The 27,638-nt window shown below is 38.7% G+C and overlaps 1 protein-coding gene across 1 annotated transcript in view; it reads left to right on the top strand.

Moving 5' to 3' along the window:
• The window catches only part of TTC27 (tetratricopeptide repeat domain 27), a 186,848-nt gene that overhangs the window by 154,460 nt on the left and 4,750 nt on the right, over positions 1–27,638 (top strand). The window contains exons 15-19 of the mRNA XM_082852062.1: positions 1,350–1,402; positions 6,346–6,511; positions 20,850–21,047; positions 22,352–22,463; positions 27,359–27,459. Of these exons, the coding sequence (XP_082708188.1) occupies positions 1,350–1,402; positions 6,346–6,511; positions 20,850–21,047; positions 22,352–22,463; positions 27,359–27,459 (630 nt within the window). The remainder of the gene's footprint in view (positions 1–1,349; positions 1,403–6,345; positions 6,512–20,849; positions 21,048–22,351; positions 22,464–27,358; positions 27,460–27,638) is intronic.

Here is a 27,638-nt window from a genome sequence, read left to right on the forward strand (position 1 = left end):
AAGGAGATGCTTATTGAGATTTCTGGAGCTTATTGTCTGCACAGATCTCTCTTCCCTGTTATTTTGTCTTGCAAATTCAGCCACCTTTTCAGCCCTGAACTCTGAACTCTTTTCCCGCTCTTAGTAAGACTTGCTGTGCTTTGTTTGGTTCCTACCTTTCTGTGCTGCAGCCCTCAAAGTGCCTCTAGATAGAAGTGTAGGTTGATTGTTGAGACAACTCAACTGTCCTTCTCTCAGGGATCATAGTCCTGTGTAACCCTTTGTCCAACTTCTCAAAAACAGTTGTTTCCTAAATTTCGTCCAGTTTGTAACTTTTTATGGTGATAAGGCTAGTCTGGTACTAACAGTGCTCTGTCTGTAAGGAGAGGTCCATTGCCAATTAATTTTTATATCATAGGTATGGAACTTGAGAACTATATACTTTATGTTTTATAAAACGTGGAACAAAGAGGAACAAGCATAATTTATATCATTCTTGTTAGAATCAACATTTATATAGAGGCTTTAATTTATTTTTGTCATTGCATAGAGGAATAGGTAGAGAAGTATGTTTGATGAAATACTTAGGCTTAACACTGGAGAACACATATTCCTTTACTCTTCCATCTGATGAAGGATGATGGTAAAATAGCAAAGCCTTTTATGATAGGAAAAACAATATTTTGCATTACTTTAGATTTGTAGTTAATCTATATATTGTGTAAATTATGTTGTAAATTGTCCAACTGTTTTGTAAATATAAATTTGGAAATAAAATCTTAGCAAACTTCCAAATTAGTGCTATAATAGTTATATCATTTTGTTGACCTAAAAAATTACTTATTTATTTATTTATGGCTGCGTTGGGTCTTCGTTGCTGCACGTGGGCTTTCTCTAGTTGTGGCGAGCGGGGGTTACTCTTCATTGTGGTGCACGCACTTCTCATTGTGGTGGCTTCTCTTATTGTGGAGCACAGGCTCTAGACGCTTGGGCTTCAGTAGCTGTGGCACGTGGGCTCAGTAGTTGTGGCTCGCGGGCTCTAGAGCACAAGCTCAGTTTGTGGCACATGGGCTTAGTTGCTCTGCAGCATGTGGGATCTTCCCGGACCAGGGCTTGAACCCATGTCCCCTGCATTGGTAGGCAGATTCCTAACCACTGTGCTACCAGGTAAGCCCTTGTTGACTATTTTTGTTCTAAATTATAAGTATTAAGTTTAATTTATTTAATTTTCTTATACATTTTTAAACATACCTTATTGAAAATTAACATTGTAAAGAGTACATCTTGAGCTAGGAAAATATGTTATAGTTTTTGGTTGCAGCAATTATACCTAAATGAGAATAGTCTGTAACTGTTGTCTATCATTTCAGAACGCTGAAGCTTGGAACAATTTATCAACTTCTTATATCCGATTAAAACAAAAGTAAGTGCATCAAAATAGATGAAGAACTTTGCTTCCAAAATAAATGAATGAGATTTTCTTCAACTGAACACTGAAACATTGTGCCTTACTCTTTGTCTTTTTCCCCTTTCCTACCCATATCTTTGAGTTAGAATGACTTAATATCGCCATTTGCATTCCAGGTGTAGTTTATTTCTTGAAAACATTTAGTATGTAATAAAATAAGAAATATATATATATATTTATTTAAGAAATATTTTTTGACCTCTTTATTTGATACTGAAGCTTTGTATCCTAAATTTCATTGCATGGTAAAAGCAAGCATGCCTTTAGTCAGTCAGCTCAGCTGATAGATTCTTAATGATTGCTTGCTGTGTACTGGACATTATTGAGACATATAAGTATGAACCAATGTCTTCAGGGAGTGTGGGTTTAAAAAATAAAATATTATGCCATATTATTTTAAAAATTGATTAATAATATAAGTTGTATGTGGTAAATCTCAAGTGAGAAGTACAAAGAGGGCTATAATAATGGTAGGTGATATTTGTAGAACAGTTATATTCTCTGCCACTCATGTAGTCCTGTGAGGATCTCAGAGGAGAGAAGGTGTGTGATGCTGGTTCAGAAATGCTTCTGAGAGAATGTTGGATTCAAGCTAAAATTTGAAGAATTGGTAGAGGGGAGAGAGGGAAGCCTTTCAGGATTTGGAAATAAATGGACATTAATTTGTGTACCTAGCGTTCTGAATCCATGTGACCAAATGCAGAGTGACAGGCATGAATGCCACACTTCAGGATATAGGAAGTAAAATAGTCCAGCTCGAGACTAGTGAGATCTATAGTGGGAGATGAGGTTGGAAAGGTCACTTGGGGTCAAATGGCAGCGTGTTCTGATTATCTGACTGACTAGTTGAGACTATCCTGTTGGCAGTAGGAAGCCAGAGATTTCAGTGGGGTGATTTCATGAAGAAAGGAGTTTTTTAGGAAGATTTATCTGGTGACAGTGTGTGAGACAGAATAGAGTGGGAACTGGGGACAGGGAAACCAGTTAGGAGACAGCTGTGGTAACAGTCCAGGCAGGCGGTAACTAGACTGGAAAAAGAAGGGGCAGATGCCAGTTTATAAAGAGAACAACCAACTGGGCTTACTGACTGGCTATAGAAAGCAAAGGAAAGGGAAGAGGCAAGGATGGCTGTTGCCCCAGTTTTAAATAAATGAATTAAAGGGTAGATATATTTCCATTTTTATTTCGCCTTATTTTCAAATTTAATTTTTCTTTGTGGATTCACAAGTATTTCTGAAGATACCATTAAATCCACATTACGTCGAGATCATGAAATGCTTCCGCTGCTCTTGGATGACGATCTACATAAGTAAAGTACTGTTTGTTCTGCTGCTCCCTTTGGAAAGTAATATTATGTTCTTGATTACAACTGATTGTGTTAAAACTCACCAGAGACCCTTTTGGTTTAGTTAAAGCAGGGGCAGGGGAAGTCCCTGTCATAGTTGTAGAATGATCTCAGTGGGTTTTTTTAGTAATACTGATAATTTTGTATGTAGTGAGGCTCTTGATACTCTGTGTTGTCCTCCAGCCCATTAATCCTAAGAATTCTAATTGCTTTCTCTCTTAGTGGTTCTTGCACATTGTTCCTCAGCTTCTTTTTGACACTTTTTTGTCTTCCTGCAGCTCCATGAATAGGTTTTTGTGTCAAAGTGGGGTTGTAAGGTCAGAGGTAAATCACTCCTTTATTCTTGCCTCTTTACTCTTTGCTTACTTTGCTGCTGCTGCTCCAGAGAGAGCTCAGTTTTGACTCAGGAGATTGTTACTTCAGGGGCAAATTATTAATGCTCCTCTCAAAAGAATCCTACCCCTGCCTTAAAGTGACCCTTTAAACTATCTCATCTCTCCCTCTGCTGTCACCAGGTTCTTCACTAAAGTGCTCTTTCCCCCGTTTCATCTGATTCCCCTAGGCATCATGTCCCTACCAGTCCCGTGGGCAATTTTTCCATCTTCCTATATAACTGTCATAGTGCAGTATCACTACCATTGTGGGTTTGATAAATGAATCCGGAATTGAAGCTCCTTAGAAAGAAGTCATACTTCCAAAAAAAGGATTTCATTGCAAAAATTTTGAAGCCAAAAAATTGTGATTGGAGGATAGGAGGACATACAAAAAGGATAATCCTCCTGGTGTGGACTGCTGCTTGTTGAGTTCTTTTCCAGTAGGACAACTTCACCCCCACCCTATGTAGATGGGAGACCTGCAGAATCTCAGTCCACTGCCTTTGAAGGCAGTTGCTATCACATATGAGGTGGGCATAGGGAGTAGAGTAGAGAAAGAAAAAAGAATCACATAGAAACAATTTATGGCTGAATTTGAAGAAGTATTAGAGCAAGGGCACTTACATTTTTAACTGTAAAGGAGGGTGGGTCAAGGGATAAATGAATCAGTGCCATGACAACTTATGGTAAATTGTTTAATATAGGGTATAAGAAACTAAACTGTGGTGAATTGTGGTTATGAAAAGACTAAAAGGACTTAATTGTAAAGAAATTTTGATTAGTACTATAGGTATATTAGAGAATGAGTAAATGATTTGTGTGTTCAGTGACTAGCAGGGAAGGTTACTAAAAAGAATTTACACTTCTTTTTAAGTGCTCTAGGGGGTGACTCTCAGAACAAGGGCCTGAGTCAGCCAGAAGACCCCCCACCATCCTCTCTAAAATTTGCCTTGAAGTCAGCAAAGAGGAGGGGTCTTGATGAAACCCTGTGAGGCTCAGCAGGGAAAGGGAGGTGGACCTTGTAGTCTTAAGTTAGCAAATTCAAAGTGGCTCTTGGAGAGGGAGATTTGATAGCATACCTTTGAAAGAGGTTACTATAGTTGTCCAGTAAAGCATTTATGATCTATAAGGGAGCCAGTAAAGTATTAAGAATCCTTTTGAGAGCTGAGATGTTTAACTTTTAGAATAGGTGACATGAAGTTCTGTTGATTTCCTTGTCAATATCAAGTTTTTAACAGTGTTTTTCTATATTTTGAAGTAGCTGGGATAAGGCAAGGATTCTGTGATGGTTTGATAAAGCTTATCTGTAAAACCACCTAGCCTGGTTTTAATTTTTATTGATTTATTTGGCTTTCTGTTTTTTAGCTCATTTTGCATAATTAGTTCATAATGTTCTCTTATGAGTTTTTTAAAAATTACTAATTTTATATATACCATTTTTCTAAATGCTAAATGGAATTTAGTTAGACATTTGTCTGTTTCATTAGTCTTTTTCAAAAAGCCAGCTTTTGGTTTTGTTGATCATTTATATTCTTTATATTTTATTTCATATTTTCTTCTTTCTTAGAATTTCTTTTCTTCTTTCTTAGAATTATTTGGTGTTCTTTTACAAAATTAAGTTGGATGTTTTAGCTCATTTATTTCCCATCTTTCATAATTATAATCAATACATATAAAAATATAAATTTCTCTCTAAATACTGCTTTACATATATCTTGCAGATGGTGGTATATAATGCTTTCATTAAATTTTAAATATTTTGTACTTTCTAATATAAATCTCTCCACACCCTCCCCCCACTGTAGGTTCCTTTTTTTTAGGAGTGCATTTTTAAGTTTGCAGGCATATATTTTTTTTAACTGTCTCTTTACTGTTGATTTCTTATTTAATTGCAGAGAATATGGTCTATATACTTGTAGTTTTACTTTTTTTTTAAACACAACTCATAATTGTTTTTGGTCTCAATAATTATTTACATTTACTGACATACTTCATTTTCTCTTCTCACCATTGATCATTTCTTGTATCCCTTTTCTTCTCTTTGAAGTCCCTTTTATTTTTGCAAGAGGAGATGCTTTAATAGTTCTTTTAAGTTAGGGTCAGTAGGTGGTAAACTTCCTTAGTCTTTGTACATGTAAAATTTTTTATTTTGCATTTATTCTTGAGTGGTAAGTTTAGTTGATTATAAAATTTTAGGCTGACAGTTATTTTTACTTTGCACTTTAAAGTATTTTATTGCCTTCTACCATCTTCTGCTGCTAATGAAATATCTGCTGTCCTCTAACTGTCATTCTTTTATAGGTTTTAGGATTATCTTCATGTTCTGCAGTTTCACACAAAGTGTCTAGGTGTTGTTTTACCTTTATTTATTGGCCAACCCAATATAATGCTCAGTACACAAAATATACTTTTGATCATAGAATTTAGATCTTTGTTCAGTTCTAGAAAATGCTCAGCTATTATCTTGTCAAATGTAGTGTCTTGCCATTTTCTGCATTTATTTACTCTGGAATGTCTATCGAATATATGCTTAAATCTTACCTCTCATTCTTTCCTCTGTCTCTTTATTACTCTTTTATTTTTTAATCTGAATTCCTCACTGTTATCTTTCAATTCATCAGTACTCTTTTTGACTGTGTATAATCTAGTTTTTGTCACATGTTGAGGTTTTTTGGTTTGTTTGTTTTGTTTTGTTGCGGGGTACGCGGGCCTCTCACTGTTGTGGCCTCTCCCATTGTGGAGCACAGGCTCCAGACGCGCAGGCTCAGTGGCCGTGGCTCGTGGGCCTAGCCGCTCCGCGGCATGTGGGATCTTCCCGGACCGGGGCACGAACCTGTGTCCTCTGCATCAGCAGGCAGACTCTCAACCACTGCACCACTAGGGAAGCCTGGTTTGTTTGTTTTAATGTCTCTTGCAATTTCAAAATTTCTACTTGGTTTTTATATATGTCTCCCTATTCTTGTTTCATTTCTACTTGTTTTTGTTTGCCATTTCCTGTTAGGGAAATTTGAGGTGGTTTCGGGTTGTTTGAACCTCTAATACTGTTTATTAACATGAATGATTAAGGACTGACAGAAAGTCCACATTAGTATTTTATACATTTAGCTATAGTTTATTTAGCTATGGTTATTCATTATTGTTTTTTTTTGTTTTTGTTTTTTTAACTTGACCTTCAATAGAGTGAAAGCTTTTAGAACTTTACAAGAAGCCCTCAAGTGCAACTATGAACATTGGCAGATCTGGGAAAACTATATTCTCACTAGCACTGACATTGGGGAATTTTCAGAAGCCATTAATGCTTATCATCGGCTCTTGGACTTAAGAGACAAATACAAAGATACTCAGGTAGGATATTCATATTTTGTTATTTCAGCTTGTGTTTGGTATTAATACTTCATTACATAATGTAAATTGTTTCCTTGACTCTACATAGGAAAATTTTGTTAAATACAAGTAATATATAAAAGAGGGTTTTTTTGTATAGTTGAATATTCTTAGTTACATATTAATTCTGGCATTCCAATGTCAAATATGTTTGTGTAATCATAGACTGAATATTACTGTGACTCAGTTATGAAAATCTGATATGTGGTTTACATATGTATAGTCAGCTTGCAGAAACTTAATAGAGTGATGCTTGTGTTATTTATAACTTTGATTATCTCAGTGCAGTAGCTGGATTAACTCCCATACTCATTTATCCACTCGTTGAACAGTCATTTACTGCATACTTTCAGATTGTTTGAACAATATAGAAATGAAGACTAACATTTTCTTTGCACTGTTTAATGAGATGGTCTTCATCTGGGATGAAGTCAGGACTGGTTGATTCTTAACAGTACAAAAAATACTATATCCTTTCAGAAACTATGGGAGACTTGAAGCCCCTATGTTTGACATCCAATAGTATTAAATATATAAGACCTTGTGGGTTTTATTGTGGGTGAAGAGAATGTTTAAAGATAGGGTGTATAGGAGCTTATAGGTTACAAAGTCCAGGGGCTTGAAAATTTAATACTTTATTTGCAATAATCAACATATATATTATTTAAAGTGATGAATTTGGAATTATGAAAAAACAAATAACATGTAATATATGATAATACCTCACTACTCTTATGGCTTATTATAGATGTACTCCAGCTGTTCCAAAATTTACCTTTCTGGTTTCTGGTTTCGTAGCCCCAGCCCTCAACCTGTTTGCATGTTCTTGCAAATCCAGCTATATAATTCACTAAATTGCTTTAAAGCTCAGGTTCTGGGCAGTTCACTTAAAGATCTGTGGCTTCAAGTAGAACCATATGCCTACTTACAGGAGCATTGTTGACCCCTTCAATTACTTTTCTTTTCCTTGTTTTTTTTTTCCCCCTTTTTAACTGTTGTACATTAACCATCCATTATAGAAAGAAGGGACTTGAATTTTATAGAGTGAAGATCACTTAAAACGTGCACGGAAGCATAGCAGAGTTTTACATCCTAGAGAGGCTAGGAACCCTAGCCAATCTGTTTGCACAGTCCTCTGGCCATCTAGTACTTGTCCTGTTCACCATTGTGATGGCTCTTTCTCTTCCGCACTTAGTGCCTTGGCAAAGGGCACTGATGAGGCTCTGAACAGATCTCGGTGTGTTGCTGAACCACTGAGGATGGTGCAGAGATTGCAAAGTGCTTGTCTCTTGTTTATCTCAACTGTAATTTTTTAAAAGACCTTTCTTTACTAAGAAAGCCTTGTGAAGCCTGTTCTAAAATCTCAGGGAGAATGTAAATAATTTGCATTGGTAGTATATTCCATTTTACACTTGAAATAAATTCTTTTTTTTTTTCCTTTCACAAAGCTTGTTCTGAATGCATAGAGATGTATTTTGAGAAAAGGAAAAAAAGTTTTAAGAAAAACCCCAAAACTTCTCCCAGCATAAATTAAGATGCTTTCATTTAATTTTTATCTTAAATAGAGTTTCCAAACATATTTTAGTGATCATATTCACAGTTTTAAACTCCTTCCGGCAAATCTAATCATAAGAATTTTCACCCATAGCAAAACTGTGTTCTAATTCCCATTGAAAATTTTCTAATCCTCTACCTGTTTTAGCAGAGTATTTAACTTATATCATTTTTAACTTAAGTGAAAATTGAGTCGTTTCCTACCTAGAGAAAATTATTAGGATTTAGTTTAAATTCATGGCCAGCTAATATGTTGATTTCTTTTTTCCTGTAATTCTTTTGTTCCTCAAATTCAGAATATGAACCAAACCTCCTTTCATACAATAGTATTTCATCTGAGCACTAATATTTTGATGAGTTTGAAATTAGTTTTTATAAAAGTTCAGTATTTTTAGAAACAATCAAGGGTGGCATCTGTATTCTTAAGACTTCTTCCCTCAGCACCCCTGCCACACACAGGAACACCAAGAATCATTCCTGTTAGACAAAATACTGCTTATAAACAGAGCACCTAGAAAAACATAAGGTGCTATAAAGATGTCAGATGGTATGGCTGTTAGCTTAATTTTTATATTTGGATTTGGGGAAATATTACTCAGAACGTAAGAACTAGATAACCAGTGACTTGCTGGGGTCAAATGATCATCTTTAGCACCTTATGATAGAGAACTTTCGGGTATTCAGATGGAGAAATAGCCACAGTGAGTTAGTCAGTTTATACTAGGCCCTGTTAATAGCTTTCTCCAGAAGTGTCACAGAATACTGATGGAGGTGTTTGCTCTCTGGCAGGTGTGGGTAGAATCACTCCAGAGTGGTTAAATCATCACTGAAGGAAGGTCTTGATGGCTGGTGTGGTCTCAGTCATATTTAGCTTCGTGGCATATTTGTGTCTGCCATCATGTTTTCTCACTGCTGGTCAGTGTGAACTGAGACAGTTGATAGATTGTCTGGAATATTTTTATCTTGGCTAAAATAATTTTACTGAATTTGACTCTGCAAGTTTGGTAACAGGTGTCTTTCAAAAAAACTCTGATATTCTTATGTTTCACACTACCTGACCTCATTCTATTTCAGTTTGCTTTAAAATTCTCTTTTTATCTATTCTTTTTCTACTTCTTTATAGATGTGATTACTGCCATTTTAATTTTTTTATTGTGTGTATGTAAATTCATATTCATTTTAATACAGACACATGATAAATTAACTATAAATTGTTTTTCTCACTATTTGTAATAGGAGAATGGGTGGATATACTACCTTTATCATTTACTGCCTTTTGTCCCTATGTCCTAATTTTGACTAATGCATAGATTAGTATAACTCAAGAACACTGTTCTATAATAGATATTTATATTCATGTCTGGATTGTACACACTTTTATTAATCTATCATAAAACTAATTTTCATGTTTCTGTGTAATTAGTCCCTGTTTGATTTTCCAGTTTTCTACTATTGTTAATAGTGCCATGAATATCCTTGTAGACAAATCCTTGTGTACATTCATGCTTCTTTCCTTGGGATAATTTCTAATGTTGATGTGTTCATTTTTTTTCTTTTTCCTTTTCTTTTTATCTTTTTCTGCTCTTCCCCCATCCCCCCTCCTCCTCCCCTTCCTCCTCTTCTTCCTTCTTCTTAGATAACTTTCAGTCATTTTGGGAAAAATTTAAGTATTGCATTATTGCACCCCATTTGCTGTTTATAAATGGAAGAGGAAGGAAAGGGGATTAACATATATCCAGTGCTTACTATGTTCTTGGCACTTAACATGGATTATCTTTTATAGGGCATACAGTATTTGAGGTGGGTACTAAGTAGTCCTCATTTTACAATGTATGAATATGAGACCCAGAGAGGTTATATAACTTGACCAGTCATATATCTAGTAGGAACCAGAGATAGGAATCACATTTAGGCATGTCTGTTTTTTGTGTGAACCAAGCCTTGAAGTCTATGGGAAGATTTATATTAAAAAGCACATTTCCCCATCATATTAATGTACATTTGAACTATATCTAACAAAGTTTTTTTTTCTTCAAATTGGGGTATAATTTACATATAATAAAATGCACAGATCTTAAGTGTAAGTTTGATGTGTTTTGACCATTAAGTATTCTTATGTAACTACTTCCCAAAAAAGATATGGAACATTTTCATCACCAGAGAAAGTTCTATTATACCCCTGTCCAGTCAACTGAACCACCACCCTTTCCACTCACCCACGCAACTACTATCTGATTTCTGTCATCACAGTTCAGTTTTGCTTTCTCTTGAATGTCATACAATATGTATTCTTTCCTATGTTGTTCTTTGTGTGGATTTCTATTTGGGGAAGGAGGGAGGTGGTGTTGATGGGCAGTGGGGCAGGTTGCCAACCAGATTGAAGTCCTGGAGCAAGTGGTGGCTGGGCTTACCTGAGAGAGAAGAGCAGAGGGAATGGATATATTACATACAAATTCTGTCTCTGTGAAGTAGATACTATCCCCATTTTACTGCTGAAGTATCTGAGGCTCAGCAAGATGAACTAATAAAGTTGATCTTTCACAGCTAACGAGCAGTCAAGCCAGGACTTGAAGTCTGACCTATTTAACCTAAAACCTGTGCATGCCTTTTCCACACGTGAAGAAATTTTTTCTTTTTTTGGTGAAGGAGTGAAAAAGACAATGTTAAACTGCCTACGTCTCTCTGATAACTGAAGTGTGGGGAAGCCAAGGGTCAGGGTTATCAGACCAGGAAACAGAGCAGGTTCTTTAGAGAGCTCCAAGTGGAGGGGGGACTTGGCTAAGCCAGGGAGGCGGGAAATGGCCTCATTCCTGGCCTCCGGCCCTCCTGGAAGTGTTTGTAACTGGACCTGAGGCAATCCTATTCCTTCCTGCTTTGAAGACCTCCAGGATTCAAAGGGCCAACGCCTTGTGCTTTCAGCCAAGATTTTGGGGAGACTTGGCCAAGGACCTCAAGGTTAGTGTTGGGGAAGAGGATAGTTATACTTTTCTCTTTGTGGAGATTAGAATCGCTGCTCCTCCATGTGAGAAAACGTCAGCTCTCTTCAGGGGCTAGTGGTGGTCCCCCACAGTCACACTCTGCTTGATGCAGTCCATGGACCATGATGGAAGTGAGAAATAGGCTGAGGAAAGAGAATGAAACAAAAGTGCTCTATCACTGAAGTGATTAGAGATGTGGGTTAGAGATTTAGACGTCATTACATGAAGTTGGTGGTGTGGCATTGGTTTAGTTAGGAAGTGAGGGGCTGCAGGGCTGTTTATACTGATTAAAATGAAATCCCTCTAAACATCCAGGCTCAAAAAATATACTTAGATTATTTTATGATACACAAAATGAATTCCAAATGGGCTAAATATATGCTAAATATTTTTTCATCTCCTAGAAAAATTAGCAGTACAAGTGGGTATTTACCATATTTCCTGAACTTTGAAGCAAGAAAAAAAAACGTGAAGGAATTTTTATGACTTCATGGAAAAAATATGTGATGAAATATTTGTAATAAATAGAAAAGATAAAAAGCTAATAATATCCTTATTATATTAAGAGTTAACATCTGCTACAGGAATGAAATGGGACAGGAGAGAGGATTCAGAAACAGACTCAAGTATGAGAATTTAGTTCATGTTAAGGATGGCATTTTAAATCTGTGGGATAAAATAAAATATTCAATATGTGTTGAAATAGTTGGCCAAGCATTTGGGACCCAAAATGAAGGCTCTGCTTCACTCCTTAAACCAAAATAAATTCAAATGGATAAGATATTTATTTATTCATTTATTTGGCCGTGCCACCTGGCGTGTGGGATCTTTAGTTCCCCGACCAGGGATTGAACCTGTGCCCCCTGCAGTGGAAGCACAAAGTCTTAACCACTGGACCTCCAGGGAAGTCCCTGGATAAATATTTAAATTGAAATGGCTTGAGAAGCAGGATCATGTTGTAGGTAAGAGCATAGATTCTGGGGTTAGACAGCCTTTGCTTACTACCTCTGCCAATCACTAGCTATATGACCTGAGCAAATTACTGACCACTTTTGTTCTTCAGTTTCGTAAAACAGGGCTGATATTAGTACCTCACAAGATTGTTGTGAAGGGTAAGTAAGTTAATATATGTAAAGGGCAGAGAATAGTGCCTGGCACATATGAGTGCTGTGAGTATAGCTGCCGTCAGCATCGTGATCGTATCATCGCTATTACTGAAAAAGTAAAACCATAAAAGCACTTAAAAGAAAGTATGGTAAATATTTTTATAAGCTTGGGGGTGGAGAAAACATTTTTAATCATGACACAAAAGCCACACTCTGCTAAAGAAAAGATGGAGAGATTTGAATTGAAAACTTCTACACATGAGGAAAGGATGACTTCTGACCAGAGGGCTGAACGCCACTGTCCTGAGGAGGGACAGGCTGAGACATGACAGCCTCACTTAGTGCTTCCTGAACTGAAACTGGAAGAGGGTTAGTAGAAGCCAGTTAAGTGCCCTGGGAAGCGTTCGTCGTACTGCTCTCCACGTTGCCTTAGTCCTTCTACATAAGACTGCTGGATTCGTTACCTGGGGCTATTCTACCAAATTACTACATGCTTGGTGTCTTCAAACAACAGAAATTGATTCTCTTCAGTAATGGAGGCTAGAAGTCTGAAATCAAGGTGTTGGCGGGGCCATGCTCCCTCTAAAGGCTCAGTGAAGAATCTTTCCTTGCCTCTTTCAGCTTCTGGTTCCTGGCATTCCTTGGCTTGTGGCTGCATAATTCTAACCTGTGCCTCCCTCTTCACCTACTTCACCTCCTTCCCTCATGTCTCTGTTTGTCGGCTCCTTTTCTTAGAAGAATATTAGTCATTGGATTCAGGGCCCACACTAATCTAATATGACTTCAGCCTAACTATTTCTACAAAGACCCTATTTCCAAACGAGATCACATTCTGAGGTTCTGTTTCAACATGAATTGTCGGGGGGGACACTATTCATCCCACCACAACTTTCATGCTCCTTTTTAGGGAGAAAGCGGTGGCTTTGAGAATAGTGAGGCTGGTAAAGGTAAGGGAGTGTGTCCAACACACACCTCATTGGTAGCTTTGGTAGGAGGAGAGGTGACGTGCACAGAGGTGCCCCCGAGAGAAGGCCAGAGAGACCTCAGCTGATCACATGAAGGTCTTGCCTAAAACAATACCAGAGATTTGAACATCTGGAAGGGACAGAAGGGATAATAAGAATAGGGAAGGAATTGATAGAAAACTAATAAAGCTTTTCAAAGAGATACACTTACTTAGTTGTATGCAGTATTGAGAGAGAAGACCGGAATCCCATGCCATGGTGGACAATTTAGAATTTCTAAGAAGGATCTATTTTTAGGCTTCAGAAGATTGTGAGATTACCTGAAATATCATGAAAAAAATTTGTGTATGTGGCTATGTACCTATTCTGGGTAGAGGGTTCAAAACTCTCAGTTAGATCCCCAAGGGTGTCCAGAACCCCAAGAAAAGAACCACAGACGAAATAAAGAATATCTTTGGAGTAGAGTATTAGGACTAGTTTTCCAATAAAAAGGCAAGTGGAGCTTCCCTTATAATCACGATGGGTTAAAGTTTACCTGTATAGCTGTATTATATTACAAATGCATTTATCATTGCTCTTGTTTTTTGAAAGTTCTCAAGCTTTACAAACTGTGCACAAATAATTTATGTGCACTCCCCCCGCCCCCAGCCCAGTCCCCACCCCATTCCTCTGCTGCTCTTCAGGGCTGACTCTTTGGGAGAAGCGTCTTGCTGCACAGTCTCCACTTCCCCTCTTCCTGTCCTCTTTGGAACCCACGCCCTCTAGGCTCATCTCCGCCAGCCTACTGAGAGTGCTGTTGTCAGGGTCTATATTGCCACATCCAGGGGACAGCTGTCAGCCCTCAGGTTTCTCAGCCTATCTGTTACACTTAACGCAGTTGATCTCTCTTCCTTCTTCAAATGCTTTCTTCGGCAGGCTTCCAGAATTTCACAACTCTTAAGCTACCAGATGCAGCTTCCTCATCTCCTTTGCAGAATCATTGTCGCCTTTCCTTCCCTGTGAGAGCAGTTCCAGGCTCAGTCCTCACGCTATTTCTCTTCCCCACTTACACTGCTACCCGGGGGATCTCACCATTCCCTTGGTTTTTCCCGCTCGTCTTCCTGAGGATATGTATTATGAAATCACGTCTTCCTCCACATGTCCCTTTAATTCTTTGTCACATAGGCTGTTCAGTTTGTTTCTTTCATTATGGTTGCACTTTTCAGATGTCTTACTTTTGTCCCTCTTGGCTCCTACTCCCCCGGGGATATTGGCTTCTTGACTGGTAATGCGTACTTGGTGAGAGGGTCTAAAGCAAGCCCAGGACCAACTGTGCCCCTCCTGGTGAGTTTGGGCCACAAGGGGAGCTTACCTTTTGGAAACACCTTGCCACTGCCTCCTCCCACCACCACGACCACCACCGCCAAGTGGCCTGGCTCCTCAGGAAACCTTTCTTATCTCTGCCAGGTACTGCTTTCTTGCAGTCCCATCTTCCTGAGTAGTCATCCAGCAGGTGGGGGGCTGGCCAGGCCCTCTGCCCCCAGGCGGTACCTGCCTGGTCCCTGGCTTGCACTGGGCTGGCACTGCTGTGTTTCAGTCTCTCCACGTTGATGGCAAGTGGTGTATAGAGTAGTGTGTGGAAGAAAAAAAAAGCACAACTAAACAGCTTTTCTCAGCCCATCTGTGAACCTTGGTCCCTTGTACGTCTCCATCGTGGGCTGCTCTTCTCCACCAAACCAGGACCCAGCCAGTCTCTGTCTCTCCAGGGTTTCCCATGTGTTTGCTGTTACTTTCTCAGATTCATCAACTTTCTCTTTTTTTTAAGCAGTGTACAGAATGGGGTTCAGAAAAAGAGGCTAGCAATGTGTTAGTGCATCAGCTTGTAGGCTATGTAATCTCCATATGAAGATGAACAATAAAACCGTTTTCACATTGGAAAATAATGAGTTCCGTACAAATTAAGAAAAAATTTAAATATCTTAAAAAGGAAATACACTTACTGAACAAACATTTGGAAAGAGATTTAAATTCACTAATAATAAAAGAGAAATTCAGAATAATAGCTGCGTATATTTTTAGTGGAACAAAATATCAAAGATTAAAACACCTACACACACACACACACACACACAGTGCTGGTAATATGCAGTGAAATGACACATGTTCATATACTACAGATGGACATCTAATTTGATTTAGCCCTTTTTGAAAGTATCCAGGTTATCTCTAGAGTCTTAAAATGTTTATTCCCTTGATTCCATAGTTCTGTTCCTGGAATTCTAACCTAAAGAAGCTTCAGTATGAAAAAAATCTTTAGGCACAAAAATATGCAGTGAAGTGTTCTTTATAATGATAAGGACAATGGCAGTACATGGAAACAGCCTATCTATCTAACTGCAGGGGAATTGTTAAATAGACTGTGCTCTGTCAACCCAGTGGGAGGCTTTGAATCTATTAAAGTGATCTATCTAAAGAATATATGAAAACATCAAAAAATTCTATGACATAATGTTAAGTGAAAAAGGAAGATAAAACAGTTTACATAGTATTATATTTAAAAATTTACATACAGTAAAGAAATTAGAAATTAATGACAGTAGTGCTTGTGTTTGCGAATTTTATTTTCTCTTTTTATTTTTTATTAGCTCCAATGTCTTGGGGAAATTTTTAAGTTAAAAAAGAAAAAACTACAAAAACCTGTCTGGTTTGGGTTGATTCAAGATTTGGCAAAAAAATGATAATGAACTGATCAAAGTTATTGGCATACATATTTCATAAAAGAGCAAATCTTTCCAATAAAAAGAACTTATTATTAGAAAGGAAGGAACAACAGCGGAGTAAGGAGCTGTGCTTTATCATTTAATACAGCAAATGCTTGAGAGCAAGAGCCAGGATGCGAGCTGCAGGTTCAAATCCACCTCTGCCTTCCCTAGGTGTGTGACCTTGGACAAGTTATTTACCTTCTCTGTGCTCCAGTTTCTTCATCTGCAGAATGCAAATAGCAAGAGCATCTTCCCCCTAGGGTTGTTAGGAAGATTGTGTTCATAGAGCCCCCGGCTCATAGGAAGGTGTATATGTACGAATATTACCTGCTATCATCATCGTCTTCTCTTCATCCTCATCAAAACTCAGGAGGCCAGTATCACTTGTGTTCAAGACCCAGCTCCACCATTCACTTGCGTTGTGCCCTTGAGAAGTTCATTTTGCCTCTCATGCTTCAATTTCTTTGTAAAGTGGAGATAATAAAGTCCCTGCTTCCTAGGGTTACAGTGAGAACTAAATGAAATCATGTTGGTCACATACTTAGAATGAGGCTTAGCACATGGTGAGTGCTCAGAGCAGGGGTAGTGGGAGGTATTGAGGGCTGATACCATGGTGGTAGAGTTTGTTCTTCTTTAGCTCCATTTTAATCCAAGTAAGTATAGGGGCACATAATGAGTGGGCGACGATGAGGGCTGTGCTGTCCCCTTTTGACAGAGTAAGGAAGTTGAGGGTCAGTGATGATTGTGATAGTTTATAGGTTTATATTGCTTTACAGTTTTTGAAGCTCTTTACCTGTATATTGACTCCTTGATACAACAGTTCTGTGATGTTGCAGACAGAAGACCTGTCCTCGTTACCGCTGTTTACCAACTTCCTAGCCATTCCCCCATATTCATGGTGGACTTCAGCAACCGACTATGTATATCTTCCTCCCCACTCTAGATCTACTGTTCTTGAACACTTGGTTTTAGGTCGATGGCACGTCCAATACTTTGGACTTAAACTTCTTTGCTCTCATCTTATTTCATAGGAGCAACCCATCCAAGTGGCCATATCTTGGATCCTGTTTCCCCAAGAATCGTTTACCTCTAAATTCTTAAACTTTACTACTCTACCCTTCAGCCTCTTATTACATACTTAATAATTTATAGTTTTAACTAGTTACTGATGGGTTCAGTAATCATATTTTTACCCAGTTTACAGTAGATAAAAACATTTACCTGTTAAAAAAAAATCTTTTTCACCTTTGATGGTGCAAAGGACTATAATGCAGGTAAACTTTGTAGACTGCCCAGGAGAAAATCATAATCCTTGGTGATTCATTTTACCAGAGAAATCCTACTACAACACCCTTTGCTTTTTTTAAGTTAAAAATATCTGTTTACTAAAGAAGGGTTAAATATATGTTAAAAGTTACTATTTTGGTAGTCAGTCTGGATAACAAGAGTGTGATTTTTCTCACCAGTTAGAGGGAAGGAAATGGTGATATTAACCAGTAAATTATAACATTAATAGTTTTTTAAAAAATTTTATCACTCTAAACCCACTTTTGAAGATTACATATTAGCTCCATTTGTTACTGTATTTTAATAACTCTTATTTTTTCCCTTCAGTTTATGGGGCTTTCTTAATTGCAGGAAATACCTTTTTAATTAACTTTTATTAAAATAGAGTGAAAATATAGAAAAGTACACAGGTCATAAGTAAACATGAATTTTCACGAAGGGCACGCACTTGTGTAAACCACCCGGGGCCCCCCCCCACCGCCCCACGCCCTTCCCCGAGTGTGAGTCCGAACATCACCAGCATCCCAAAGTCCTCACGGTCCCTTTATAGTCTTTGCCCCTCCCCCCTCCGCCCACACACACCAAAGACATAATTTTAAAGTTTATAAATGAATATTCATGTGTGCTGTCGTTTTTTGTTTCCTCTTTGCCAATCTTTGTATTTATTCTTTTTCTCTATTTTTAAATTTTTGTGTTATTAAAATAACACATAACATATAGTTTTTACAAGTTAAGTCGTAATATAAGGCTTATAACAAAATACAGCAATTTCCTGCTCCACCGCTCCCCCCTCCTATTTTTTATTAACCAAATTTTAGGTATTATCAGTTGACTTCCTATTATAGTAAATAAGGACTTAATTCTTTTATATTAGCATTTCCACTGCTTCCCTTTCTTATTTTCCCAATATATTTATATTAAAAATTTTGGTTACATGAATATTTTCTATTAATATTATATGTCTATGCAAATTATATTCAAAATAGGTATTACAGGATACTATGATTGGGGGTATTTTTTGCTTTTTGTTTTTTATGATGTTAATACTTGTCTTGGTTTTCATGTGATTCTCTTTGTGAGCCTCTTGTCTAAAATCATGATCTCTCATGCCCTCCTTTTTCTGGCTTTAGCTCTGCATACAGTCACTAACCCGTGTACCTGCCAAATCCAGCAGAATCTTCCAGTCCTGATCTTCTGTAGATGTACTCTCCTTGTTACTTTCTCCTTCCCTGGTTTCCATGACGTCGCTTTCTGCCACCTTTCCTTTGTGCATAGACCTCTGTTCATCTACCCTCCTTTTAAATGTTGTGTTCCCTAAGACTCTATCCTTGGTCTGATGCTTACCCAACACAGTCTCTCTAGGCAATGTCTGCCGTGGCCATGAATGACTTCTATTATGTATTCTTCCATATAGAACTCTCTTCTAAGGCCCAGATCCAGCTATTTAACCATTGTACATCAAATAGAGAGTATAAAAACAAATTTGTTATTGCCTCCCCTTATATTCAGGGTCTCTCTACTTATGGTATCTGCATGTGAATTGGGTAGAGGTGTTTGGTATCTGCCCCCTAACCCCAACACAGAGGCACTCTATCTACCTCCTTACCCTTTTGCAGTTCCCTCTACGCACCCACAAATACACACACACACCCCGCTTCACCAACTTTCCCCCTCTCAAACACCAGTACTGCAGCCTCCATTTTTATTGGCAAGAAGGCCAAAAGAGTTTTCTTCCCCTTTGGCTACTCATCGTGGCTAAAATGAGGGGATAGGGTGTTGGGCCAACTGTGCTATCCCAGAAAAAAACAAAGAATTTTACTAATTTAGTATGCTTCATTTGTCCATGTTAGTAACTATTTCAATAGACCATCTCTTTCGAAGTATGTTAATCCTTGAAACGTTTACAGAATGATTACTCGAAACAGGTAGTGCACATTCATACCATTTCTCCTGCATTGTGACTTTCATATTTAAAACCATGAGTGGAATTGTAATATCTATTTCATTACTTTCAGATTTAAAACTACATGTTGGATTGTAATGTGAATTTATAGGCAGAGATAATTTACCTTGTCCATCAAAAAAGAAAAAAGCACAAGTGAGTGTTCTCCTGTCCACTTTTCTCCCTGTATATAATTAGGACCGTAAGTCTGAGCTCACATTCCTAACAGTGTTCATGGGCCAGAGGAGCCTTGATTCCTTGGATGCGTCTCATGCCTAGATCAGAATGCTCTATGGGGAGACGGAGCAAGGTGTCACACTGGTTGCATTTCTCTTAGCAAAGCTTTCTGAAAGAGGTGTGTTCATTCAGTCTTTCTTTCAGGCATAAGTACTCCTTGCATCAGAGCTGTGTGCCAGGCTTGATGTTAGATACTGGGGACACGAGGTGATGAAATGTGGTCCTCTCCCTGAAGTTCAGAGGAAGAATAAAGATGTGGCACCCTGTCTCTTGGAACCTTGCCACTCAGAGTGTGAGCTGTGGACCATCAACACCAGCATCACCTGGGAGCTCGTTAGAAATGCAGAATCTCAGTTAAGGTGGAGCGGCATCTCCATCCAGGATTCCTCATTTACAGCGAGCTCCTGGGTGATGCCAATGCTGTCAGTCCAAGGGCTGCACTGAGTAGCAGCAAGGTCTGAGGGCAGTCTCCTCGAGCTGGTTCTTTAGGTGGATCCATGTGTCTTTGCTGGTCTTCTGTCACAGGAGTGGATGACGGAGGATGCACTTTCTATGCTTCCAGGAAGCCTTGAGATACACAGCCTAATATAGATGTGACAGATGTAGCTTGTCATAACAGTGTAACCCACGGTGGGGCTCACCTTAATTCATCTATCAGCATTCAAGGCATCTGACTAATGAAAATGAGATGGCCACGAAATTGCAAATGGTGAGCAGACCTGGGGTAGTTGGAAGGTCAAGAGCTACTTTGTGGGTACCCTGCATACCTAAGGCAAATGCACTAGCGTTTATTATGCAACAATTAGGAAGGGCCAGGACCTCTTTTAGCAGAATTAGAGTGTTATCACTGCAGTCCAGGTGGGAATAGTGAGGTCCAACCTAAAGGAGGAGAAGCTGGATTTAGGACTCATTAGGAATGTTGAATCAAATTGATTACATGTGGCCCAGCCAGGAGAGAAGAGACTCTAGGTTGGTGCTCAGTTCACTGGCTCTGAGACTGCAAGGAAGAGGGATCTGGGATCTAGGTTTCCCTCTGGGATCGATGGAGCATGAGATGTTGATGGGACATGGCTGGTAGATATGGAGGTGCACAATCCTGGGGCTCCAGAGAGGAGTCGGGCTGGAGCTGCGCTGACAGTATCGGGTAGACTTGGTCATAGTGTATTTGCAGCTACAGGTGTGGAGCAGATCATTCAGAGAGAGCCCTCAGAGTGTGAAGAAAGGTGCACAGAGCCTAGGGCCCTGTGGAAGCAGAGCCCTCCAAGGAGCCTGAAAAGGGACACTGGGAGAGGTAGTCGGCCTGCGATTCCAGACCGTGGTTCGGGATGGCTCGTCTTGTATTTTATTTTTCAAAAGTGACGGATGATATTCTAAACAGGCCTGACAAGGTTTTTCACTGTCATCTTCGTTGATGGTGAGGGTAGCTCTTTGTTTTTAGTTATTGTTTGGTTGTTTCTAGCTTCCCAGTTTCTCCTGTGCATCTTTTAAGGTCCTTACAATTCTGGTCAGGGCAGTGATGGATGGGATGGCTGATCGTAGTGGAGATGTTGCATCTGGCCTCAGAGGAAAGCTGCAGGAGCTGTTTGGCAGAGTAACTTCAAGAGTGACGAACGACGGAGAAATCTGGAGGCTGTATGCCCAAGTGTGTGGAAATGGGCAGAGTGACAAGCCTGATGAAAATGAAAAGGTGAGTCCTGCCTCAGTCCTCCGGGGCTCTTGCCTTCTGTTTGAACATAGGTGTAGTGGATCTGCTTTTTTGATGGTTGGAGGAAGACTGTGATAATTTGAAAGGTAAGATGAATATGCTCAAGTTTTCAGGTGTGATTCAGAGTTCTTAACCATAAGCACCCTGAATTGTGGACACGTTAAGATTTGTAAGTATTCATCTTTTTTCTTTCCATGAATTTTTCTTAAATAATTGTTCTCTGTTTACTGCAAAAGGGTCTGTCTTAACCTGCTCTCCCTCCAGAGCTGCAGCGAACAGCTGGTTCTTGTTATTTACTCCACACCCCTTTCTGCAGGCTCCTTGCTGAAGACTAAGGTAGATGGTACAAGGACAAAGGAGCGTTTAAATCCGAGAAAAGGAGAAAGAAAAAGGGGCTAGATAAGAATATCAGAGAGGAGCTTTTAAAGTCTAAACATAAAATATTTTACAAAGGTTACCCTGCCCCTTTCTCACAAGTGCAGTAGAACACCAGATAGATTCAAGTTATGCCTTTAGCTTCTTATCTTGGAATGTAGATGCACCTCCAGAGTTTCCAAGGTTGGAATACTAAATATTTTGTGCTCTTTTCAAAACATCCACAACAAATCAAGTGTACTTCTTGTGTAAGTTTGGAATTCGCCACCATACAGCTAATCTGTGGGATTCTTAGCCATTCTCTCCTCCCTCAGTCCACCCAGCTGGCTTCCACCAAAGCCCTGTCAGCCCAGAGAACACATACTCACACGCAGGCATGCACACACTCCTGCTTTCCGTCCTTCCATTTTGTCTTGAATTATGTCCCCTCTTTATGTGCAGAATTAAGGGTACTCTGAATTCTCTGATCTGTGACTTCTCCCTCAAGAATCCACAAGGGTGGGGTTGTGAAAGAGAGTGTTTTAAACATCTGTGAGTTTACACACCTACCAGTAATTCAGTAGTTTTCACCAAGTTCACACCTCATTCTCTAAACTGGTCTCTCAAGCTGATGGCTACAAATGCTAGGGAAATGTGTATACTTCTTATAGATTTCCAAACCAAGCGTTTTTATTTTTCTGTTTGGAGGGAAGTGTCTCTATCCAGACACATCCAGTTGATTTCTTTTAATTGCTCATTGCTGTTGGATGTGCATCTATGCCCCTTCTTTGATGAGAATCATAGAAACTGTGCTACATAACAAGAGAGACTGGTTTTTCGGTTGGAATTAGTTCCATATGACTTCCAGGAAGCTGAGTTTGAAATGTGAATTCTACTTGTTAATCTGAAAGTTGTTCTTTTTCTTTCCTCAGGCGTTCCAGTATCTCTCTAAGGCATACAAGTGTGACACACAGTCCAGTTGTTGGGAGAAAGATATTACATCATTTAAGGAAGTGGTTCAGAGAGCCTTAGGACTCGCACATGGTATTTGATGTGATGTTTGATATCCATGGCATATTTTAATGTATTTTTACTGATAAGAAGAAGTATTAGTCAAAAGCAAAGTTCCATTACAAATAATTTCAGGTTATTTCATTATATTAAAATTGTTGTAGTTAATTCAGCAAATATTTACAGACCAACTATTATGTAGTAGGCACCCTGGAGCAATAAGAAGAAACAGGCTAGAGGCTTAAATAGTGTTTGAATAAGTGACAGATGATAGAAACTTTAGAGATAGAAAATACTTTTACAACTGTATTTAATCTTCACTTCACACAGAAGTAACCTTCTCCTGCATTGATGATGTAGTAGTAAGAAAATATTAACTTTTCCTGACTCATGTTCTTCTTTTATAAATGAAAATATTTATTCATAAAAATACATAGATTTCTGGAGTGCATAGCAATATACATAAGAGCTATGGCATATACAAAGGAAATTACAAATATAATCAAATCCATAACTTTGGGAAATTTAGTGGGTGATATTTGAGGGGAGGGAAAACCTTACATATAAAATTGTAGGCCAGTTGGGGTAAGATACTCCAGATAAAGGCCGCCTTTAATTATTTGCATTAATGAAAAATATACTAGTTAAAGGTAATAATGCACTTTTATATTTATGTTTGAATATAGGCATGTGATGCCCTGGGAATGCAATTCAAATAAAATAATGAAGCCACACTGTCAAGAACTGAATCGCAAGGACTGTGAACCTATCCTAAAGTCCTCCTCTAACTTCTGCAACTAATAGTTGCAGCAAATAGGTAGCCAACAAGGGACAATAAAAAGGGCAGAACTTTGGACTCAGGGAGGCCCAAGTTCCAGGACCAGCTCTACCACATACTAACTAGGTGACTTGGGGTCACCATTACTTAGCTTCTCTGACTCTTAGTTCCCTCGTGGGGAAACTGGGGATAATCTACCTATGGTTGTTATGAAAAATAAGTAAAAACATATTTAAACACTTACCAGTATCTTACACATGGTTTAAATGTTAATCCCTTACCTCCTTACCCCCACCCTGTTCCTTCTATGGTAGAAGATCTGGACTGTATGATAAGGGACTCAAAAGAAAAAAACGAACAAGAATAAAGTTTAACTTTGCCTTGAAAGAAGTCATAGAACATTCAAACAATTTAGAAATGGGCTTAGTAGTTAATAATTCTACTTATCTTTGACAAAAGGATATAAATATCCAAAAGGTTGAGATAATTGCCGATAGACCAGTGGAAGGATGGTCTAGGGTGGCTAGAATTTATGTAGCTTGTGCTGGCCTCCTGGTGGGTGGGCTTAGGTGGAGCTCATTCTTTATCCCTTTGGCCTTTGTGGATATGGTACTGTATTTCAGTAAACCCATGCTAAGCAGTTATAACTGGGTGCAGTTTTCTCTGAATTTATCTGAGCTACTTCAGCTTGCCAACCCTAAACATTTCGGTGAACAGCAGGCTCTATAACAGTCAAAGCCAAGATATTTTCTGTAATCACTAAGTGATAGTGTTAAACCTGTCAAATATAAATATGCAGGTTAAAGAAGTACTCTAGGAAGAATCTTCATTTTGCCTCTTAAAGTTGATTGCGAACTATTTTTGGTACCTTTTTTTGTTTTTTCATCCAGGCAATACTTAGAGAAAAACAAGTGTCTGTTCTTTTAAGTTTCCCTTTGACTTAGTGAATTATGTGTTCGTGCTCCTACAACATTTTAAGCATACTTGAGTGGATGCTCAGCTTTCTTTTCTCGTGATATTTTAGATTTATGGAGATAAATCTTAACCTTTTCTATGTTGCTTTTGTATACCAGTGCTTCATGGAAGAAAGAGCTGAGTTTCTCTGTTATTTCTGTTCTCTTTTTTAACTTTCTCCCCATCACTGTTCTCCACCTCACCCAATTCTGGAAAAGGAAATATAACATTTAGAAAAATCTCCATATGATTTATTCCCTTCTGGGTTGCTATTTTTAAGAGTAGCCATGTGCTTCAGAAAGCTTGGTGTAAGACATTGTGGTCTCCACGTAGTGTTGGAGACCCTTCTATAATAGTGTTGTCATCGTGTACCCATTGTTCTGTCTGGAAGGTATTCATTTACAGTCTCTGCTGTTCTGTCTTCTGGGAAAGAGTGGACAAAAGTTCGTTCCTTCTTTGCCATCCAGGAACTTCTAAAATAATAATTACGTATTTTAACTACAGTCTGCCTGGAGGAAGCACAGCTGTCTTGGATTTCCCGATGATTTGAAACAGCAGGTTGTTTCTCTCTCTCCCTGTCTCTCTGTCTCTTTGTCTCTCTCTCTGTCTCTCTCTGTCTGTCTCCCCGCCCCCCCCTTCTCTAACGCCTTTTGGAAATGGGATTGAGGAAGGGGACTAATGGAGCACTGTTTGTCTTTTTGCTTTTTTGTTTTTCTCAAAATGACAATGAAGGATTGAAAACAGAATCACAGCTGTTTTTGATATGTTACTAGGTACTAAATAGCCCAAGTACCTCAGTAATAGCAGTTACAACCTTCCTCTATTATGGGACACAGACATCATAATCCTCGCTATCTCCATGTTAACTGTACCCTTTGAAAATGAGTGTAACGTTGTTGATTACCATGCATCCTTTCAAAGGCTGATTATTATTTTAGAATAGGAATGTCAAGCATAGTTCTCACCAGCCATGGAAGGTGTTAATGAATGGCAAAACTATTTTGCCAGGCACAAGCAACCTCCAATTGGTGAGAGTTTGCATACAGAAAGAAATCTGTTTTCCATCCCTGTTCTGAGATACAGGGTACTAAGTAAACTTCAGTTGTTGCACTGTTTAGTGTAGTTTTAAAATAGGACCTGATTACTGATCTGTTTGTAGTGAGCATAATTTAGAGGAACAAGAACAAATCAGTGGAGAAATACGAGGCATTTTATATATATATATGTATATATAAGCAAGACATTAAATATTATTTATTCCAAGTTAGTTTCATTCTTTTAGAATTTCTCGTTTTGTGCATGTTTTATTATTTTTTTTCTTTCTTAATTCAGCAACATTTTATTTTGCCCCTCTGCTCATTAGGCATTTACTGTCTTTTTTTTTCTTTTTTTATATATACACATTCATATATATATATGTGTGTGTGTGTGTGTGTGTACTTAAAAAAATTTTTTTAACATCTTTATTGGAGTATAATTGCTTTACAATGGTGTGTTAGTATCTGCTGTATAACAAAGCGAATCAGCTATACATATATCCTCATATCCCCTCCCTCTTGAGCCTCCTTCCCATTCTCACTATCCCACCCCTCTAAATGGTCACAAAGCACCAAGCTGATCTCCCTGTGCCATGCGGCTGCTTCCCACTAGCTATCTATTTTATATTTGGTAGTGTGTATATATCAATGCTACTCTCTCACCTCGTCCCAGCTTCCCCTCTCCACCCTGTGTCCTCAAATCCATTCTCTACATCTGCATCTTTATTCCTGTCCTGCTCCTAGGTTCATCAGAACCATCTTTTTTTACATTCCATATATATGTGTTAGCCTATGGTATTTGTTTTTCTGTTTCTGACTTCACTCTATATGACAGACTCTAGGTCCATCCACCTCACTACAAATAACTCAATTTCATTTCTTTTTATGGCTGAGTAATATTCCATTGTATCTATGTGCCACATCTTCTTTATCCATTCATCTGTCGATGGACACTTAGGTTGCTTCCATGTCCTGGCTATTGTAAATAGAGCTGCAGTGAGCACTGTGATACATGGCTCTTTATGAATTATGTTTTCTCAGGGTATAGAGGCATTATATTTTTACAAAGCTCTTCACTTGTTCTTTTTTTTTAAATTAATTTATTTGGCTGTGTTGTGTCTTCGTTGCTGCGCAGGGCCTTTCTCTAGTTGTGTTGAGCAGGAGCTACTCTTTGTTGTGGTGCGCAGGCTTCTCATCGCAGTGGCTTCTCTTGCTGCAGAGCATGGGCTCTAGGCATGCAGGCTTTAGTAGTTGTGGCTCGCGGGCTCTGGAGCGCAGGCTCAGTAGTTGTGGTGCACAGGCTTAGTTGCTCTGCGGCATGTGGTATCCTCCCGGACCAGGGCCCGAACCTGTGTCCCCTGCATTGGCAGGTGGATTCTTAACCACTGTGCTTAACCACTTGTTCTTAAAAAGCATCAATAGGCAGGCCCTGTGCTAGGAAGGATTACACGCTGTTGATAATTTCAAGTTTTAGGAAAATGGGCTCTCCAGAATGCTGGAGGTAGAGGTGTCGGGAATGAGTGACTGTCGTCTCCTCCACTTCTTGCTAATGGATACCAAGCATGGCTTAGTGACCCCAGAGCCTGGTCGTGGTCACGTTCCCTAAATGCAGACGCCTAGGTTGTTGGCGTCACTTCTTCCAGAATGGTGATGTAAACTCTGAATACGAAAATGCAGTAAGAATTGAGCTGTAGATATCTGGCATGTCACTTCTTTGGGCTGGTGTCATCTGCAATTGTGATTCCCCATTAGGGACTCAGTACCGTGAGAAGCCACATTAAGATGAGCTGCATATGTTTTTGTTCTCTGTGGGTACCTTGTGTTCAATTAGACCTTGTCTCTGCCTAATTTCATTACTCTGTGCTTGTGTGTGTGCACGTGCGTGTGTGTTTTCACGGTCCATTCCCAACAGTCTGTAACTCACCAAATATCTCTCATTTTCCTCAAAATTTTCCTTTTAGCAATAAGCTATCCTTCTTAAGGGCTAAAAGGAAAATTCATGCATATAACTTATTTTCCTTTCACCAAAATAAAACTTGTCACGTAGAAATATTTCTGAAGTCTGTTACTATAAAATCGTAATTAACTAATTGGTTTTTGTACTTACAAATTATCATTATCAATTTTTAATGGATGTTTTCCCCATATTTATCTTCCAGTGGCTATAAAATGCAGTAGAAGCAAATCCAGTCCCCAAGAGGCTATACAAGTGCTTTCTTCAGTTCGACTCAATTTACGGGGCTTGTTATCTAAAGCAAAGGTGAGAGTGAAATGTGAATTAATTAGAATTATCATAGAAAATAAAAGGTCTTTGGTATCAGCCAGGTGCTCTTAAGTCTTCCTTTACATGAAGGATAATTTTAGGCCCATGTTATATTTTAGACATCAGCCCCCAGGTGATTAGTTGCACTGGTGAGGAGATCATTGACCCAGTGGCTA

The sequence above is a fragment of the Leucopleurus acutus genome, assembly GCF_964270905.1.
Source record: "Leucopleurus acutus genome assembly, chromosome: 12".
Classification (NCBI taxonomy): Eukaryota; Metazoa; Chordata; class Mammalia; order Artiodactyla; family Delphinidae; genus Leucopleurus; species Leucopleurus acutus.